General features: G+C 40.5%; 1 protein-coding gene and 3 long non-coding RNA genes across 4 annotated transcripts; 2 read left to right on the top strand and 2 right to left on the bottom strand.

Annotated features, from left to right (window-relative positions):
• Positions 1-208: 208 nt before the first annotated feature.
• Positions 209-1525, bottom strand: LOC103719577. The gene is made up of 2 exons (XR_606015.4): positions 842-1525; positions 209-757 (listed from the first exon to the last, which is right to left on the bottom strand). It is a non-coding gene; the product is annotated as an uncharacterized LOC103719577 (long non-coding RNA).
• Positions 1526-3493: 1968 nt separating this feature from the next.
• Positions 3494-7799, top strand: LOC120111912. The gene is made up of 3 exons (XR_005513334.1): positions 3494-4742; positions 6285-6332; positions 7509-7799. It is a non-coding gene; the product is annotated as an uncharacterized LOC120111912 (long non-coding RNA).
• Positions 4344-5497, bottom strand: LOC103700347. Its single transcript, XR_602963.3, has 2 exons — positions 4940-5497; positions 4344-4765 (listed from the first exon to the last, which is right to left on the bottom strand). It is a non-coding gene; the product is annotated as an uncharacterized LOC103700347 (long non-coding RNA).
• Positions 7800-14703: 6904 nt separating the features above from the next.
• Positions 14704-16340, top strand: LOC103719576 (LOB domain-containing protein 40-like). Its single transcript, XM_008808894.4, has 2 exons — positions 14704-15334; positions 15437-16340. Exons 1-2 carry the CDS (start codon positions 14986-14988, stop codon positions 16051-16053), a joined length of 966 nt encoding a protein of 321 aa, XP_008807116.2. The 5' UTR covers positions 14704-14985; the 3' UTR covers positions 16054-16340.
• Positions 16341-17368: the final 1028 nt, after the last annotated feature.

Raw genomic sequence — 17368 nt, 5'->3', positions numbered from 1 at the left:
AAATGATAAGATCATTAGAGCTATAAGGACGATGAAAAGATTTTCCTACCTTTTATGGTATAACTAGAAACCATAGTCATATGATTCACACAAATGGTTATGAAATATAACTTGAGCCCCCGATTTAGTTAAAGAGAGAAGGTGGAGGAAGGGATTGTCAAAACGAAGCAAAGCAAGTATCAATTCCATACTCCCGTTATCACCAGAATGAAGAAAGGAAACATACTAGGAACATCTTATAGCAAATATTTCTTATAACATACTTGCAGTTCAATTACAATTCCACCATCGATAGCTACCATGAACAAAGACCTTAAAGCACACATAGCAGCAAAGCTCTCTACCCTCGGCGGCATTACCTTGTGATAGCTATAACAATTAAAGCAGAGCGAGGACCCTCCATGTGAAATTCATATAGCATTTATCCCTAAAATTTGAGAAAGAAACAAAAAATATTGACACCCGTCCGACCCTCTTCAGAAGATCATATCAAATTTCAATATATTACCCCAATAATCCTTTAGGGTTATGTTCTCTTTTTCTTAGATTCAAAGAACACAATCATAGAAGAAAGACACTCTCTTGTTTTTGCATTACAAGAAATCCAGGTTTCAGAAGCAGATAACTCGCAACAAGTACAACAAATTCTAACAAACAAGAAACAGCAAGAACGCACTTAAAGTGACCTTCTCAGTGTAGCGTCTTGGAAAGTCCGATAGCCAAGAATTCGAGGGGAAAAGAGTTGAGAAGAGAAACCCTGGAATTGGATCTTGTGGGGGTTGGGCGAGGAAAAGGGAAGAAACACGGCAAGAAGTAGAGCAATGAGGAGATAAAGACATACCTTTCTTGCAGAGAGGCGGCCTCTTTTGTCGGTGCTTCGTTGTGGACGAGAGAGATAGAGAGGGAGAGAGAGAATGCGATTGGGGCTCTTCGGTTCAGGGTTAGGTTTTGGCCAGGGCTGGCGAGCGGCGATAAATATCATCATTTTTGCCCAGAGTCCCATCTCATTGATAGCATTATATCGGTCATTGCAACAATTTCGACCATCCTTCAATTTAATATTAAAATAATAATGTGAAAAAAATAAAATGCTGAATAAAATGTGAATTTGTTTGTTATTATAACATACTGCTATAATATATAATAGCTGTTATTTTTTATTTATACCTTCAACTGATAGTCCATATTCTATTGAGATTTAAGGCCAAGTCCTAATTCTATTATGATTTCTGTTTAGTTGGTCACTAATTTTAACAATTTTAGGATTCTATTTCTAGTTTTATTCTGCTTAGTTATTCCTTTTAGAATAGTTATTCTTATTCCCTAGTAGTAATCAAGTCTCATTTTTTGGTGGGTGTTGGTTTTTGAATTTGAGTAGTTACTCTATTTAAACATCTCATCGATATGATATTCTATTTAAAGGAATCTTTTGTGTCTCTTTGAGAAAAGAGAAAATGAGAATTGTCTTTCTTGGTAAGAAGTGAGAGAGAGCCTTTAGTATGGCTTAATTTTTTTAATAAAATGTTTTTGTTGCCCAGATAGACAACCCAAGAGGGGGGGTGAATTGGGTTTTAAAATAATTTTACAATTAAAACTTTTGTAGATGACTAATTAATACTTTTGCAAGGTGATTAATTAGTTGCTATGTGCTGTGAGTGAAATGAGAATGAGAGAAAGAGAGACAAGCAATCACAAACACGATGTTTATAGTGGTTCGGAGCTAACCCTTGCTCCTACGTCCACTCCCCAAGTCTCACTTGGGAATTCACTATAACCCCTTGGATTACAGCCGGTTGTTTTCCAAGCTCACAACCAAACTTGTTGTTTTACGAGCTCACAACGAACTCGGTCGGTTTTCCCAGGCTCACCGACTAGAACCAACCCCGATTGTTTTTCCGGAATCACAATCGAACCCTTACACGTTGGTTTTACACTCGGCTCACCAACCAACCTCTACACCCTTGATTCAATCCCCCGATTGAATCAAGCAAAGACAATATGAAAAGAATAAGAAACAAACAGAAAAACTGAGCTTCTTAAAAAGCAGATTTGCTACAATATAAACTAGAGAGAAGTTAAGAGCCCTCAAACACTTTTGCGTTGGAGTAGAATAGGGCTTCTTGAACTTTGAGTCTCCTCTGGAACGTCTGATCGACTTGAATGCAGGAGGAGACTTCTTTCAATGCTGGGAAGAGGTTGTTGGATGGAGTTAATGGCGCTCTTCCTTCTTTTTCGTTGAAAGCAAGTTTGCAGAGAATAAATGCTTGATCTCTTTGAATGGAATGGTAGTTCTCTGCCTTGCTACAGTCCTCTGTGGCTATTTAAGCCATCCCCCACGGAAACTAGCCGTTAGACACCTTTTTCTGCCCGTTCTGCACACTCTGCACAACCTGACAATGTGTCCGTTGGGGTCGGAGTCGACTCGCACGATCATGAGTCGACTCGGCTGTAGCGGGAGTCGACTCATGCTTTTCTGGAGTCGACTCGGCAACTGTTCCGGATTTGAATTAAAGTAGCTTCTTCAACTGGGAGTCGACTCGTCTTGACCCGGAGTCGACTCGCCAACTTCTGGAGCTGACTTGGCATTTTCGGAGTCGGCTCCTCCCATGAAATCCGTAGATCAACTTTTCAATTTGATCCGCTCGAGTCGACTCGACAGTCCTGGGAGTCGACTCGGCGCTCAGAGCCCGAACTCCCGATCTTCTGTCTTTTGGCTCGTCCAGTCTTGGAGTCGATTCGAACTTCCCCGGAGTCGACTCGGCTCTCAGTTTCCGAAACTTAGTCTTCTGCCTTTTTGGTGTACCGCTGCCTTGGAGTCGACTCGAGCTGTCTGGGAGTCGACTCGGCTCTCAGAGACAACAAATTGATCTTCTGTCTTTTTGGGTCGCGCTGTCTTGGAGTCGACTCGCGTATTGCGGGAGTCGACTCGAATCTCAGAGTCTGAAAACGGTTCTCTGACTTTTGCCTTGTGTTCCACTGAGAGTCGACTCTCACTTTCTTTGGAGTCGACCTGCCAACCATCGGAGTCGACTCGCGTTCCACAGGAGTTGACTCGAATCTCAGGGTCGAAAAAAAACGCTCTCTGACTTTTCTGTCTGTAGCTTCTTAGAGTCGACTCATATTACTCCGGAGTCGACTCGGTAAGCATCGGAGTCGACTCGCGCACTTCAGGAGTCGACTCGCTGACAGGTTTTGAGTTGATACTTTCTGTTCGTCTGTCTGTTCTCAGTCGGAGTCGACTCGTACTGGTCTGGAGTCGACTCGAGCCCGTGCCAGTGATTCTGATACGCTTGGAGTCGACTCGTAATATCCTGGAGTCGACTCAAGTCTCAGACTTTGGTTCAAACTGACTTCATACCTTATCCAAAATATCTTGAACCAAGTCTAGAAACACTTAGACACGATTTTCACTGAAACACTTAATTGAATTCATTAGTAAACATAAGATATACTCAAATGCTTTGAGCTCATCAAAATCAAATAGGGATTTTAATCAATCACTCCACAGTTTTTTTCTAACTTCTAATTATTTTTCTTCTAATATTTTTTTTTTGTTTGGATCTATTCTGCGTAGCGTGCTGTTTTACATCTTTTAGTTCAATCGTTTTGTGTAGTAATGCAAATGTGCATAATAAATATACCTATCAAGTCATATAAGTAGACAAGAATATTGTTTAGATAGATAATCACAATAATACATTCTATGCTCGAACATGCATTGCTCATGTTTAAGACATTCAAATATTATTGCTTGAGATTGCTTGTACCCGTAACAATGGGAAGCTTGTATAATTGTGAATTAGTCTTCATTTTATTATTATATATTTTTGTGCCTTTTAGTGTCTAATCAACAACTAAATGTTATTGAGGCTGCTGCTGCTTCTTCTTCTTCGGCGTGAGAGAGAGAATTCTATACTATAAATGCTTAGGTTTCAAAACATGGAGATGTACTATCCAAGACCCAAACCCAAAATCTTTAATTGCTGAAAAGAGGTATATAACCACTAAGTTGAGCCTTAGATTATAACCCTTCTTTTCTTCGTATTTTTTCTATTATATAAGTTTTTCTTATCTTTGAGACACCTTTTGCTAACCACAAAATGAAGCAAGAAGAAATAATTTTCTAATTTACTCAAAAGATGATCGAACACTATATTCCATTATAAATAGAAAGAAAATATTAGGGGTCTATAAAAGTGCCTTAACAACCACCAGTTCTAGGTTAACTCTTGAATGGTGTATCCCAAAATCTGGAGCTGGATAATATAGTACAGTGAATATCCCTCCCTCTCTCTTAAAAATAAGTTAGCAAAATGACTCAGCGAATTACGGATGCATAAGCATAGCATGAAAATCAATGAGAGGAATTATAGATATAAAGGCATTGACCACATATTCATGGATATTTTCCCACAATAGTTGTGTGAGGACTAGCCCACACACAGTAGACTAATGGGCCAAGCCCAACATGGCTGGCCCATCTGAAAATCCAAGTAGCCTTTCGGGAAGAAGATGGAGGCGGTAATCGCCAGCTGTCCGGCGGTTACAACTGCCTGACAGCCACGATCACCACCACTCTTCTCCCTTCCCATCGAGTGCCATAAGAACCCGGGGCTCTTCTCACGGATGTTTCATTCCTCACCTCTCACTGCCCCTCACTCCTTTTTTCTCCTGCTACAAGGAACGGAAGAGTAGGGATCTGAGCCGCCGGAGGGAACATCATAGAGTTGTCCCAGAGCTAGGTAAGTCCCTGACTTCTTCTTCCCTGGTATTATGCAAGTAGATCTAGCTTAATCATGAAACAACAAGACAGAGAGAGAAAGAAATAGAAGAGATCAAGACAGGAAAAGGAAAGAATGAAAACAAAAGAAAAAAGAATAGGAAGAATAAAAATAAGAAGAAGAAGAAGAAGAAGAGGGAACGAAGGGGAAGAGTTTACCTGGCATACTCAGCCGCAGCCGTCGACGGCCAGAGGCTTTTCCTCCCCTCCTTTGGTCGCAGCGAGCTCGGCCGCTGCCATGGCTGCATCGATGGCCACGGTCGTGGGTTACTTCCCCTACCCCAATGGGAACGAGGGAGGAGCCCCCGGCTCCAACTGCAGGCTCCATCGGCCCTCGGTCGGAACTGCAGCGGGCCGGAGGCCCCTTTCTTTCGAGAGGATGGTCTCGACACCCCATTTCCACCAAGGAACAGAAGGGAGCCGGCCGCCGCGGGCACGGCCACGGGTTCAATCGTGGGCGCCGCCGGTCGCGGTCGACCTTTTCCGTGAGGGGGAGCCGCCCTCCTCCCTTCTCAAGAGAAGAAGGATGATGAAGAAGGGGGGATCGGCCGCTACAGGCCGAGCAGCGGGCGATGTTGGCCGGCCGCCGGCACCATCGACCTCGGACCCGGCTCCTCCCGAGTACTCCATGAGCCGCCTCGCTTCAAGTGAGGAGGAGAAGAGGAGGGGGAGGAGATCGGGACGGAAAGAAGAAGAAGGAAGGAGAAGAAGGTTCGGGAAGGGAGAAGAGAAGAAAAAAAAGAAAGAAAAAGGAAAAGAAAAGAAAAAGAAGAAAAGAAAAGGAAAGAAAAGAAAAGAAAGAAAAGAAAAGAAGAAAGAAAAATAAATAAAAAATGGCTGTGGGCCGAAATGGGCCTGATTCCGGAGTGGGCTTCAAATAAATTTGGCTTTAGAAGCCTGAGGCCAGGCTGGGCCCTGGTTCGAGCCCAGTGTTCTTAAAACCAAAACTAACTGGGCCTGAAGAGCTCAAATTTTAATATAGCGACTATATTGAATATAGTTTGAGGCTAGGTTCTCTTTAAATTAACTAGAACTGATAAGGTATAATTATAAATTAACCAATAGTGTTTTTGGGCCTGAATATAAGTGGGCCCAGTAATTAAATCAGGCCAAGGGCCTTATTCAGAACCCAATTAAATATCGGGCCTGAATGCAAATGGGCCCAGACCTGAACCAGAGGGCAATTTGGTCTAAGCCAGAAGTGGAATTGGCTTGGACCTGAACCAGAAGCTGGATCAGACCTGAATCAGATGTTGAATCAGATCTGAACCAGAAGCTGAATTAGACCTGAGCCAGAAATTAAATCAAATCCGAACTAGGAAGTAAATTAGACTAGAACCAGAAATTTAATTGGGCCATGGGCCTGAACCAAAAATTAAATTAGGCTATGGACCCGAAAATAAAATTGAGTCCTATAAATGGATTGTAAACGGGTTAATTAAGAAAGAATGTAAATAAATGATGTTGAACATGCAATTAACAAGTAATTTGATAATGTTATTAGGTAATTGAAGAATCGGCACCCAAACCTAAGGTTGATGGGCAAATTAAGGTAAGTAACCTGTCTTAATCTTATTATGGATCATATATCATGTTTTATAAGATGAAAAAGTATTATTTATGCAATTGGAATTATGTATAAGAATTGTGGAAAAAGTACCTGATATAATCTTATATTTTATCAAATACTTGTGATTACTTGATTATGAAATTGTATATGATTATTTATATTTTCACAAAATTAAGATCAAGCATGTGTTAGCAAATGATTACATGATTTTAGATACATAGCATCTATCATTATTATTATTATTATATTATGTACACATGATTATGATGATGTAGAAAGATGCATGGAAAAAATAAAGTTTTCAGCATGATCATGAGTTTGATTTAGCATGATGCCATTATTCACTTTCCAAAGTATCTATGAGAAAAGATTTATGAAAAACATGATATGTTTTAAGAACTCTCAGATCGCTATGCACGACCCCCGCCAGTGGGTAACAGTAACTAGGCATACGACCCCAGCCAGTGGGAAAAAATAACTTGGCTTTACGACCCCCGCCAGTGGGTAATAGTAACTGGAAGATGACCCTGCAGTGGTAAAGGCCTTGCCGTGGGAATAAGAGCGGCCATAGCTACACTACCATATGAGAGTATGAATTTCAAAGTATAGAATAATGGCAAAAGTTTTATAATGCATAAATGGCAAAAGTTTTATGATGCATAAATGGCAAAAGTTTTATGATGCATAAATGGCAAAAGTTTTATGATGCATAATTGGCAAAGGTTTTAAGATGCATAAATGGCAAAAGTTTTATGATGCATAAATGGCAAAAGTTTTATGATGTATAATCATATTTATGAAGTTGCATAAATGGACTTGCATAGTTTTATGACTGGTTGGATTATATGAAATATTTACTTTATTACAAGCACAGATTTCAAAGCATGAATAATGACAGCACAGCTTTCAAAGCATGAATAATGATAAGTACGGATTTCAAAGCAAGAATAATGATGAGTACGGATTTCAAAGTATGGAATAAAGACAAGTTTTAAGTCTGGTTCGATTATATGTTGTATAAAGTGTTTACTTTATTACAACCTTTAGTTTCTTAAAATAATGCACTAGTATGAAGAATATTATGCTTGATCCGATAAGATTATGCTTGTTTACTTACTGGGCTTTATAGCTCACATTATTCTATTTATATCTTTACAGATGAATAGGAGATGCTAGGAACAAGGAGCGTAACATGCTCCAGGGTTATGGGAAAGATGAATGTTAAATGTTGATATTGTTTTTAGAAGCTTTGTATGGATTTTAATACATGAACATTTAATAACTTTCATGAATATAGTTGTTTACAATTTGAAGATTTAAAGTGGCTGCATGTTATTGTATGCTTAACTTGGCAATAACACGGCCGTGTCATGAACCGAATTCGGGGCGTGACAAGTTGTACCAAGGATTTTATAATTTAAGATTATGTTATTAGCAATGAATTATTAATTTTGATTAGTTGCCATATTGGTCGCGTGACTTAGAATTAGGGAGCGCTCAAGAAGGGTGGTTCTCTCGTTCTTTTGGTCTTCATGTTAATAACTGTTAGCCTAGGTACAATTCTTCACCACATTGAGTCTTGCATTTGGAGGAATGATTTGTACAGTTTCTGATATGCATAATGATATATTAGTGCTTTGCAAGGTTGATTGAATGATGGAGACTTATGATGGAAAGACAAGGATTTAATGTTCATTCGTAGGCATTTTTTTCATGACTCAAAAACATTCTAAAAAGCATAAGGGAGGCTGATTTTTTTTGAAATATATTCTTTTTCTTTCTCATTTGATAAAATGACTTTAAGTCATTTGGCTCCGTGGACTTGGTTTTAATCATGTTACTGGTATGGTAAGAGTTGATGTTTCACGTAGAAACATGGATTATCAAATTAAATATTGTATGCCACTGAAGAGTGCATTTCATTTCCTAGGCTTCTTAATTTCATCTAATGTTGGATGCACCGAAGGTGATCTCTTGTTTTCACTTAAGTGATAGTTAAGCGCATGGAATCTCGCCGTTGGGCCTGATCATAGAATCTGGTGATGGAAAACAAATGGGTTATTCTTTGTCTAATATATGGATAGATTCCTTAACAATGGAGAGGTTATTTACCCATTTTCAAAATATTTATAGAAATCCATATCAACTTGCTAGACATTCAAAATGTTACCTAAATGTAGAAGGGGATGAACATGGTATCCTGGTCACTCTTTGGAGCTTGTAGAGAAAATAAGTTTCTAGGTTTTTACTAAACAAATCTAGAAAAACACCATGGTTTTGGAGTAATGACTAACTTCCTGCTTTCCAGATAGTGGTTGCTTCACATAAAAAAAAACCTGGATTAGCTTCCCCCCCCTCCCTCCCCCCTCCCTTTACGTCTCGTTACATCATCCACTCAAGTAATTATGTGTGCATAACTAAAAAAGGGTTTTTTGTGCTCGCATATAAAATGTATGGAAATTCATATCCATTGTAACTTGCTAGATCTAAACTTTCCCCAATATCAGTGTTACTTGCAATAAATGAAAGTGCAACACACACATGAAGTACTATAAATCAATAATATATTCAGATTAGTATAATTAAAGTCCCTTTTTATCCTCCAATACTAGCACAAAGAGTTGTACCCGGGCATGCAAGTGAGGCAAGATAATCAAATGATGATGTTCAAATTAAAGTTGATCGTGGGTCGGACCTTGGGCCTAAACATTATTTATTTTTAACCGTGCTTCTAGCCAGACTAATATAAAATTTGATATTTTCTATATCCAAACCGGACCTATGATCAGCTTTAATTCAAACATCATCTCTGAATTTTAAAGACATACGACTAGCCCTCGTTAGAAATTTCCATCATAACGTCATCATCATCTGTGCTAACTGGAATTCTAATGGAAATTCTCACCTCCCTGAGTTGCAATCCCAAAGACATTTCAAGGAACCAACATGGGCAAGAAACCGACCACCAAATTAAGAAATCCATGCCGAACCCAGCCCATATAGATAAGAGCGTGCCCAATCAATTGTGATATGGGAACTTGCCCACTGGTAAACAGAAGAAAGGACGAAGAAGAAGAGCTCTCTCTAATCTGTTTTATGGCTTCCACTGTGCGCTCTAATAACATCAAAAAAAAGGCGTGATCTCATACGTATCTCTTGTAGGGCGCCGTATCGAGAGAAGTGTTTGTCGTCATTATTGGACTCCCCGTACCCAAGAATTATGTGAGAATAATGCGCTGTAATTTACGAAAAAGCTATGCTTAGCCTAGCCTTCAACTAGAGCCAGTCCAAATAGATTTTTGGTTGGGTACATTAGATTATAGAATACTATAACCATCTATAAGAATTATTTATTTGAAAAAAATAGTTACAGATTATTTATTATATTTTGTTAATAAAAAATACTTAAAAATGATATCAAAAAAATACTATATTTAGTTAGAAATCATAAATATTGCTGAATTTCTAACAATATATTTTTAAAAATAATTTAAATAACAATATTTTTTTGGTTTCATTTGTTAGCTATTTATGGCCTTTCTAAAAGCTTTTCTGGTCCCTCCATTCAACAATGACATCATAATATCATTCAACTTGAACTTGTTCCCTGTTATACTTGTTATGCAATGGTAATGACACGGGTGAAGGTAAACAACTCGACAGAAGAGAGAGAAGGGCACCTTTATCAAGATTAATTTTTAAAGCCTTCAATTGCACAGCTATAGAACTGAATCGACCAACATGCTTCCAGAAAGACAACTTATGGACATACATACAGTTCTACGCAAATCTAAAGCCCTTAGGTGTCATGGATATATAGTCGATGCTAGAAGAAAATCAGTGAAAAATCGGAACAAAAATCGGCCACCCCACAAAAGAGAGACAATCAAACCATGATATGGTTTGAAGATAAAGCCTTATTAGGTCTGCCATGTCGAGTATGTATAGCATTCTCTATGGTTACAAATTAAGGTAGTGGCCTGTACACAACAAGTACCATATGTTGTAGGTGGGACAAATTTTGTTAGGTATAGGTGCTTTCCTTCTACTACCCAAGCCTCTTTAGTTTTGGGGTGTATATGATGCCTGGCCCCTCAAGGGAAGGGATGCTAAATGAGGCTATTACTTCTAAGTGACCTTCCACCAACAAATGGCTCTCAATTAGCACTTAACATGGTAAAAGTTGTCATTGATGGATCCAACCGTAAACTCTTTCACACAAAGTTATGTAACTTTTTAGTGTGAGGTTTTTCAACGGTTTTAACAATTTCTAAATTTACAAAATGCACCCAGATGCTTTTTAAAAATATTAAAATATTTGCAGAAGATGAAGCAAATAAGAGAAAGAGAGAGTGAGAGAGAAAAGTAATTTTATTTTTCTATTCCAGCATATTCGGTATATCTCAGCGGCTATATATGCGTGTGGACAGACTCCATATAAGAAAAATAATATAAGATGATATAGGATCATATTAACGGAAAAAAATATTACTCGCTGATATAAGTTGTTATGTGATTTTTAAAATTATTCTGACAAAATTATACTAATAAAAAAGAATAATACCGACAAAGATAGAATCACAATATAAAAAAAAAAATTATAGATTAATATAAGTTGTTCCGTGATTCTTAAATTATGCTAAAAAAGATTTATTTTCGAATGGGCCGAGATTGTCCACAATGCCTTGTCTAATTTAAGCTATAGTATAGCAATTGCACTTTTCTCCAAGGAAAAGAAGTCTCACCCCAAAAGCTCCGTACGTTATTTCCAAGCATTCGACAGAGAAATTTTGAAGGTCACATGTCATCGCATGATTTAACAAATGAAACCTGCAGGTGGATGGTAAAAGTTGGCTTTTTTTTTTTTTTTTTGGTGGAAGATGGTAAAAGTTTATTATGTTAACATGCCTTCATGCAGCATCAAAGGCTAACAGGCTTGCTCTAATGATCGTATCTCTGCCTGGATGAGAATCTAAATAATGCATTTTAAATATCAAAATCTAGATAATTATGATGAAGGTTGAACTCCATATTAAACCAGGGTTTGGAGTCCCAGGTCCATTAAATAACACTTCGATTGGGCAATTTCAACCATAGAGTCAACAAGGCCTTTTCCCGGAGCCAACCGCTGCAGTCATTTCAACACGCCAAAGCTTTCGCCATCCCCTACGTTCACTGCCGCCTTGGTAAAAATTAGATAACGCGGTCTTTGAGGTCGTACGCCGGGCATCTTGCCCTCGTTTTCGCCAGGTCCGGGGAACCCATTCAGTAGGAAGTCCCAAAGTCCGAAACCATGGGCTATCCGGCTCATGGCTTATCGTAGTACAAGCGAGCGACGCGCGCAGTACAAAATAAAATAATGTACATTATTCTATTTGAAAATGGTTAGCCGGAGAAGTACAATTTTTTGCTAAATGATTAATACACGCACAAGCAGGTCCAATGCGAACAATAAAAAAAAATCGCAATAACCTAGGTACCGTATGGATCCATATAAACGTGTATTCAGTCGTAGATTGATTATTTACCGGATAATTTTTAAGTACTTATATAGAATTAAGCAATCTAAATATATTTTCTAATTAGTATTTTTGAATAAGATTCTGAGTTGCTACAAATAATATTGAAGCGGATCTGATCTGTGATCTACGTGGATAGATTAGAACACTGCAGCACATGTATATTTGAGCTGATCGTGATATTCGTGATTGGATTTGAATCTTAGCATAGCCAGAAAGAACTCGTGTGGGCGTGTGTTTAGTCCTATGACGGTTGTTTCGTTGGGCAGATCTTGAGTACTCATACATAATCCAAATAATATTTTCCGACTAACCTTTTTGGATGAAATTTTGGGTTGTTATTGGTATAATAAATTTTTTTTGTTTGTACAAAACATGCTTAAAAGGAAAACCAAAAGTCATTATAAGCTTAATATTCACCAAGCACGCTTTTGATGCTAGAAAAAATTTAAGTTAAACTTTTATATAATTTAAATTAATAGGACATCCATTAGCTGACGAAGTAGAATGACTAGATTCCTCCCCAACAAATAAACGGGCCAAAATCTCCCAATGACTATTATTATTATTAGACAAGAAGAGGCTCTAACCCAATATGCTACTCATATATAGGTGCCTTGCCTTAGTTCGAAGCTTAAGCTCTGAGGTAGGCCAAGCTTGAACTCGCAAAATTAGGACTTTGTTTCATTAGGGATCGAAGCGGGAGTCAACGCCACTTGAAATCGAACTTTCCATCCTTTTGCCCAAGGGGCAAGGGATAATACCACCGATTAAGCACTTGGTGGTTTAGAAGGTTAGCATGAGTTCGTAGCAATCCTGTAAGCCTACAAAGATTTTTGACCGATGAGCCATCAAAACTTGCAAATGCTTGAGACATATCGTCACTTGCACCTTTGTAGAGTTTGCTCATAATTAAGGGGAACCACATGCCCATCTACTTAGGCAATCAACACTAGCTTTTTGAGATTGTGTGGGGTCTCCTTGTCATGATTGGAGTCCATTCTCAACACTAAGATGATAGCTTCCTTTAATTTGTAATAGGATTCATGTACAATTATCCTAACTATTAGTGGAACTAAGCCATGGGTTGCACCCTTCTCATAATTAAGGGGAACCACATGCCCATCTACTTAGGCAATCAACACTAGCTTTTTGAGATTGTGTGGGGTCTCCTTGTCATGATTGGAGTCCATTCTCAACACTAAGATGATAGCTTCCTTTAATTTGTAATAGGATTCATGTACAATTATCCTAACTATTAGTGGAACTAAGCCATGGGTTGCACCCTTCTGCCACATCTGAAAAGTCATCTTTCAAGAACCAACATCTCCCATCATATTCAAGTGCATATTATGGATCTTAGAATAATGATGTAGGTGATGATAGAAGCACCTATCCAGCATTCATGTCCAATTAAAATTGTTGTATTATATTAATTGCATGTGATAATTTGCATTTTTACTCTCAATCAAGGCGAAAACTAAAAATTCAATATTGGCCTTTTTGTTATCATCAATCTAACATTACAAGGCAGACATCAGAAATTGTATACTTTTTGAATTTTATTATTTTTTATTAATTTCATCAATGTCAATAGCGAGCTATGATGCAACATGGGATGAGATTTGTCTCTACGAAACATAATATACAACAAAACTAATGAGTCTTCTGAGGTGCAATCCTCCCCCGAACGCTTCTACTTCCAAGATATAAATCAAATGTGTAATTAATCAGATAAGAAAGCACAAGCGAAACAAAGGTGAAGCTTAATATCAAAAATCTTTTCAATGACATAAAAAAACCAGAGTGAAATCGTTTTTTGAAAAAATTAAACAACTCAGTTTAATACAAGAATGAGCAAATGTATCTAAAAAATGTAACCATGAGATTGATTCTACATGGTGATGTAGAAGGAAGGAAGACTTCAACGAGGAGACGAGAAGAAAATTGGGATCCTGAATTAGAATAAACAGGTGCAGTGTATATCTATGATGTTAGCGAATTTGCAGTAGTTGTCAACAGGATGGTTGTATTATGATACGAAAATTGTGCTGAAAAAGTATTACATTGGGGAACAAGAGGTATTGCTATAAAATATTTATGCATATGTTTGTTTGTCACAAGATGAGGTTACTAATGATGTAGAAAAGTATTGAGTTACGGGCCATTGCATTTTTTGTTTATTTCTGTTGCTGTTTCTGATGGTTGTTGCAGAAAACTAATCCTTAGGATTACGTGCTAATAATAAATAAATGCTTTGTAGCAAATAAACCTTCACATGCCTTTAGAGACAACACCATTGTTATCCTTTAAATATATAACTATTTTAGACATGCATATTAAAATTATCTTACCAAAGCGAAAACTCAATAAACAAGATAGGAAAAGGCAAGGGCAAAGTTGAGAGACGAGACATGGGGGATGAATATACCCATCCAGATGCGCTAGAAATATACCCCCTCATAGATATCTCGATGCATCAGCTACCGTCCGAGTGGGAGAATGGGACCACTATCTCACGGAATCTCAGGCCTCCGCATGGAAAAATCTATGCAGGAATCTTACATCCCACCGTCCATGATGTTCCCAAAGAAATCTACCCATATCCCGCATAAATGGGCGGTAGCAACCATCCGCACGCAAGTTTGGGCCGTGACGGTAGCGTGTAAGAAACCATTGGCCCATCCCGTCGGGCGCCCACGGACCGGGGCCGAAACCACGTATCCGGAAACCGGCCTACAGGGGGCGGCAGTTCCCTGTACGAGTCCGAGAAAACGGGGAGTTTTGGGGGGGCCTTTTCTTGAGGGCGCCCGCAGCGCTGGGTTCCCCCACCCCGCTCCTGGAGATGTGGCGATTCGGCGGTCCCCTGCCACTTGAGCGTGTGCGCCACGCGCCACCTCTCCATTACTCCGCGCCCCCGGACGCCCCACATTCCTCGCACGACCTCCTCTTTTAAACCATCGCACTGTGATAGATTTCACGATTTTATTAACACTGCTAAGGGTAAATTTGGACTGAAGGGTATCTGGTCCCCAGCTTTCTTTTTGGAAGTATACCGCTTTCCAACCCTTTCTAAACCGCCGGTCACTGAGGAAAACCCACGGCTCCGCCTCCCGATGCCATATAAACTCCCACCTTTGCACCCCACCTCTCGCCCCAGGTCCCATCCCTCCTACCGTTCCATTCTATTCTCGTCTCTTTCGATTCCTCCTGTTCCCATCTCCCCTTCCTACATTAGCTATCCAGAGGGTAGCGCCGCCGTCCGTCCGTCAGCCATGAGGATGAGCTGCAACGGCTGCCGGGTCCTCCGGAAGGGGTGCAGCGACGACTGCACCATCCGGCCCTGCCTCCAGTGGATCAAGACCTCCGAGGCCCAGGCCAATGCCACCGTCTTCCTTGCCAAGTTCTACGGCCGCGCCGGCCTCATGAACCTCATCAACGCCGGCACCGACCAACTCCGCCCTGGTCCGCAGAAAACATCCCCCCCTCTCTTGTTTATTTTGTTGTTTCATAAAATTTTGGATCAGATCTGGACCCAATTTTGCGGTTGTGTTTGGTTTATTTCAGCTATATTCCGCTCGCTGCTGTACGAAGCCTGCGGTCGGATCGTGAACCCGATCTACGGCTCGGTCGGGCTGCTGTGGTCTGGAAACTGGTCGCTTTGCCAGGCCGCCGTGGAGAACGTTCTCTGTGGCGCGCCCATCACCCAGATCTCCTCCGACTCGGCCGCGGCCGCCGTCCCACCCACCAAGGCCTACGACATCCGCCACGTGGCGAAGAACTCGGACTCCGCTGCGGATCTACACAAGGTCGCCAAGCCCCGCCAACGCTTCAAGCGCTCGGGCCATGTCATCAAGCCCAAGGCCATGCCCGGCTTCATCGCCGCCGAGCCGGGCGGGGACGATCCGGCCGTGGTCTGGCCCGGCGGGAGCTGCCCGGTCGAGCCGGCGAATAGAGGGGAGAGCCGGGAGAACGGGAGCGTGTTCTCGGCGGAGTCGGTGGAGGGGTCGCACGTGAGCCAGGCGGAGCCGAACGACAGCGCGCCGGAGGCGGAGGTGGTGGAGCTGGATCTGACCCTGGGACTCCGGATGGCGGTCCGTCCGGTTGAGGGGGCACGGCTCCAGGTGGGCGCCTGTGAAGCTGACGCGTGTCCGGTGGAGCTTGGGCTCGGCCTGATCGCGTGAGCTGGTGCCTGCTCCTGGATGCCGATAGAAACATCCAGTAGCCGATAGTGGCTACAGTAGCGGGGGCGCGGCGATTTTGTCTGTCTCTTTTTTTTCTCCTAATCTTTTATTTTCTATAGAAATCCGTTGTAATAGTCTTTTGTTCTCTTTTATTCTCTCTCCTCTGTCAGCATCTTGGTACTTACTTTATAGCTAGGCTTTCAACTTTAGGTTCCTCCGCCCTTGTATAGAGTGGTATCTCGTTATTTTCATTAAATAGAAGAGTCCAAATATTTCCACCATCGTTATCTCCTGTTCTCTCTGGAAATAATTATTTTTCTTATCATTTACTGTGTTATTGTTATCATTGTTAGCGGTGCGGTGCACCTCGTCCACTTATTCATCGTCATATAAGTATAACGTGCGTTGCCATACTATGCATGAACGGGATGAACGCAATAGGTGAATTCTTCCTTGGCAATTGGTTCATGCCATTTCATCGTCCGTGGGATCTTATATGCGCCTTGGCTTCTGCATGCAAGGTGAAATAGTGGAGATAAAGGAAATATTATTTTAGGATTTGTTTTTATTTGGAGAGGGGTGGCATGCGACGGACGTGGAACTCGGCAGGGGAAGACCAGGATATGAACTTGTATGGAGAGTTTTAACCATTGGCTCTGTTCCTTAATTTTCAGCACAACAGGTGCTTTGGATGGGTTAAGGGGACTCGATTCAAGGGCTTCTTGCGATCCCTAGAATGATGTGCGTGCTTGGTGAGTGGGATGATGAGGTCGAGCGTTCCGGAATCTGAGCAGCCGTCGGTGCCGAGGATGAGGAAAGATTCCCAGCTCCGGAGTAGGGAGCATCTCAACATTTTTCCGTTTCTTTTTCTTTTTTGCTTTTATATCTATATTATTGTGATGGATTGAATTTAATAACCTTAAAAAAAATCCAGTAAAAGTAATGGACAGAGCAAAACCTTGCAGTAAAAAAGGGTGCAAGAAGCTTCCTGACCATAAGGAAATCCAGTAAAAATGAAGATTAATTACTTTAAGTATTAAGAAACTAATTAAAAGGAGGAGGTCCGATGAAATTGGTTTCTTGAGAAACGACTTTTGGCGCTACTAGCCGGTTCCGAGATTAGATAACTAGCTCGTTGCCACAAAACTGTTCCAGTCCAAGTTTTGTCTGTCTTGGTGCTTGTATGATTAAGAAAATTTTATGCACTAACACTATAAAGCAGATATGGAGCATCCCCATCACTCTTTCGCACTCTAACATCGTTTAGGATGTTATTATATGCACAAGCAACATGAAGGTCCTGCGCCAATCGAAC

The sequence above is a fragment of the Phoenix dactylifera genome, chromosome 9 (genome assembly GCF_009389715.1).
Source record: "Phoenix dactylifera cultivar Barhee BC4 chromosome 9, palm_55x_up_171113_PBpolish2nd_filt_p, whole genome shotgun sequence".
In the NCBI taxonomy this organism is placed as follows: domain Eukaryota; kingdom Viridiplantae; phylum Streptophyta; class Magnoliopsida; order Arecales; family Arecaceae; genus Phoenix; species Phoenix dactylifera.
The sequence above is the reverse complement of the archived record's forward strand: the minus strand, read 5'-3'. Positions and strand labels throughout refer to the sequence as shown.

What these genes read in the sequence shown, in the direction of transcription:
- LOC103719576 (XM_008808894.4), top strand. Translation starts at nt 14,986, where the DNA reads ATGCCATATAAACTCCCACCTTTGCACCCCACCTCTCGCCCCAGGTCC. An exon ending in CACCGACCAACTCCGCCCTG is followed by an intron (nt 15,335 to 15,436) that starts GTCCGCAGAAAA and finishes GGTTTATTTCAG; the next exon opens with CTATATTCCGCTCGCTGCTG.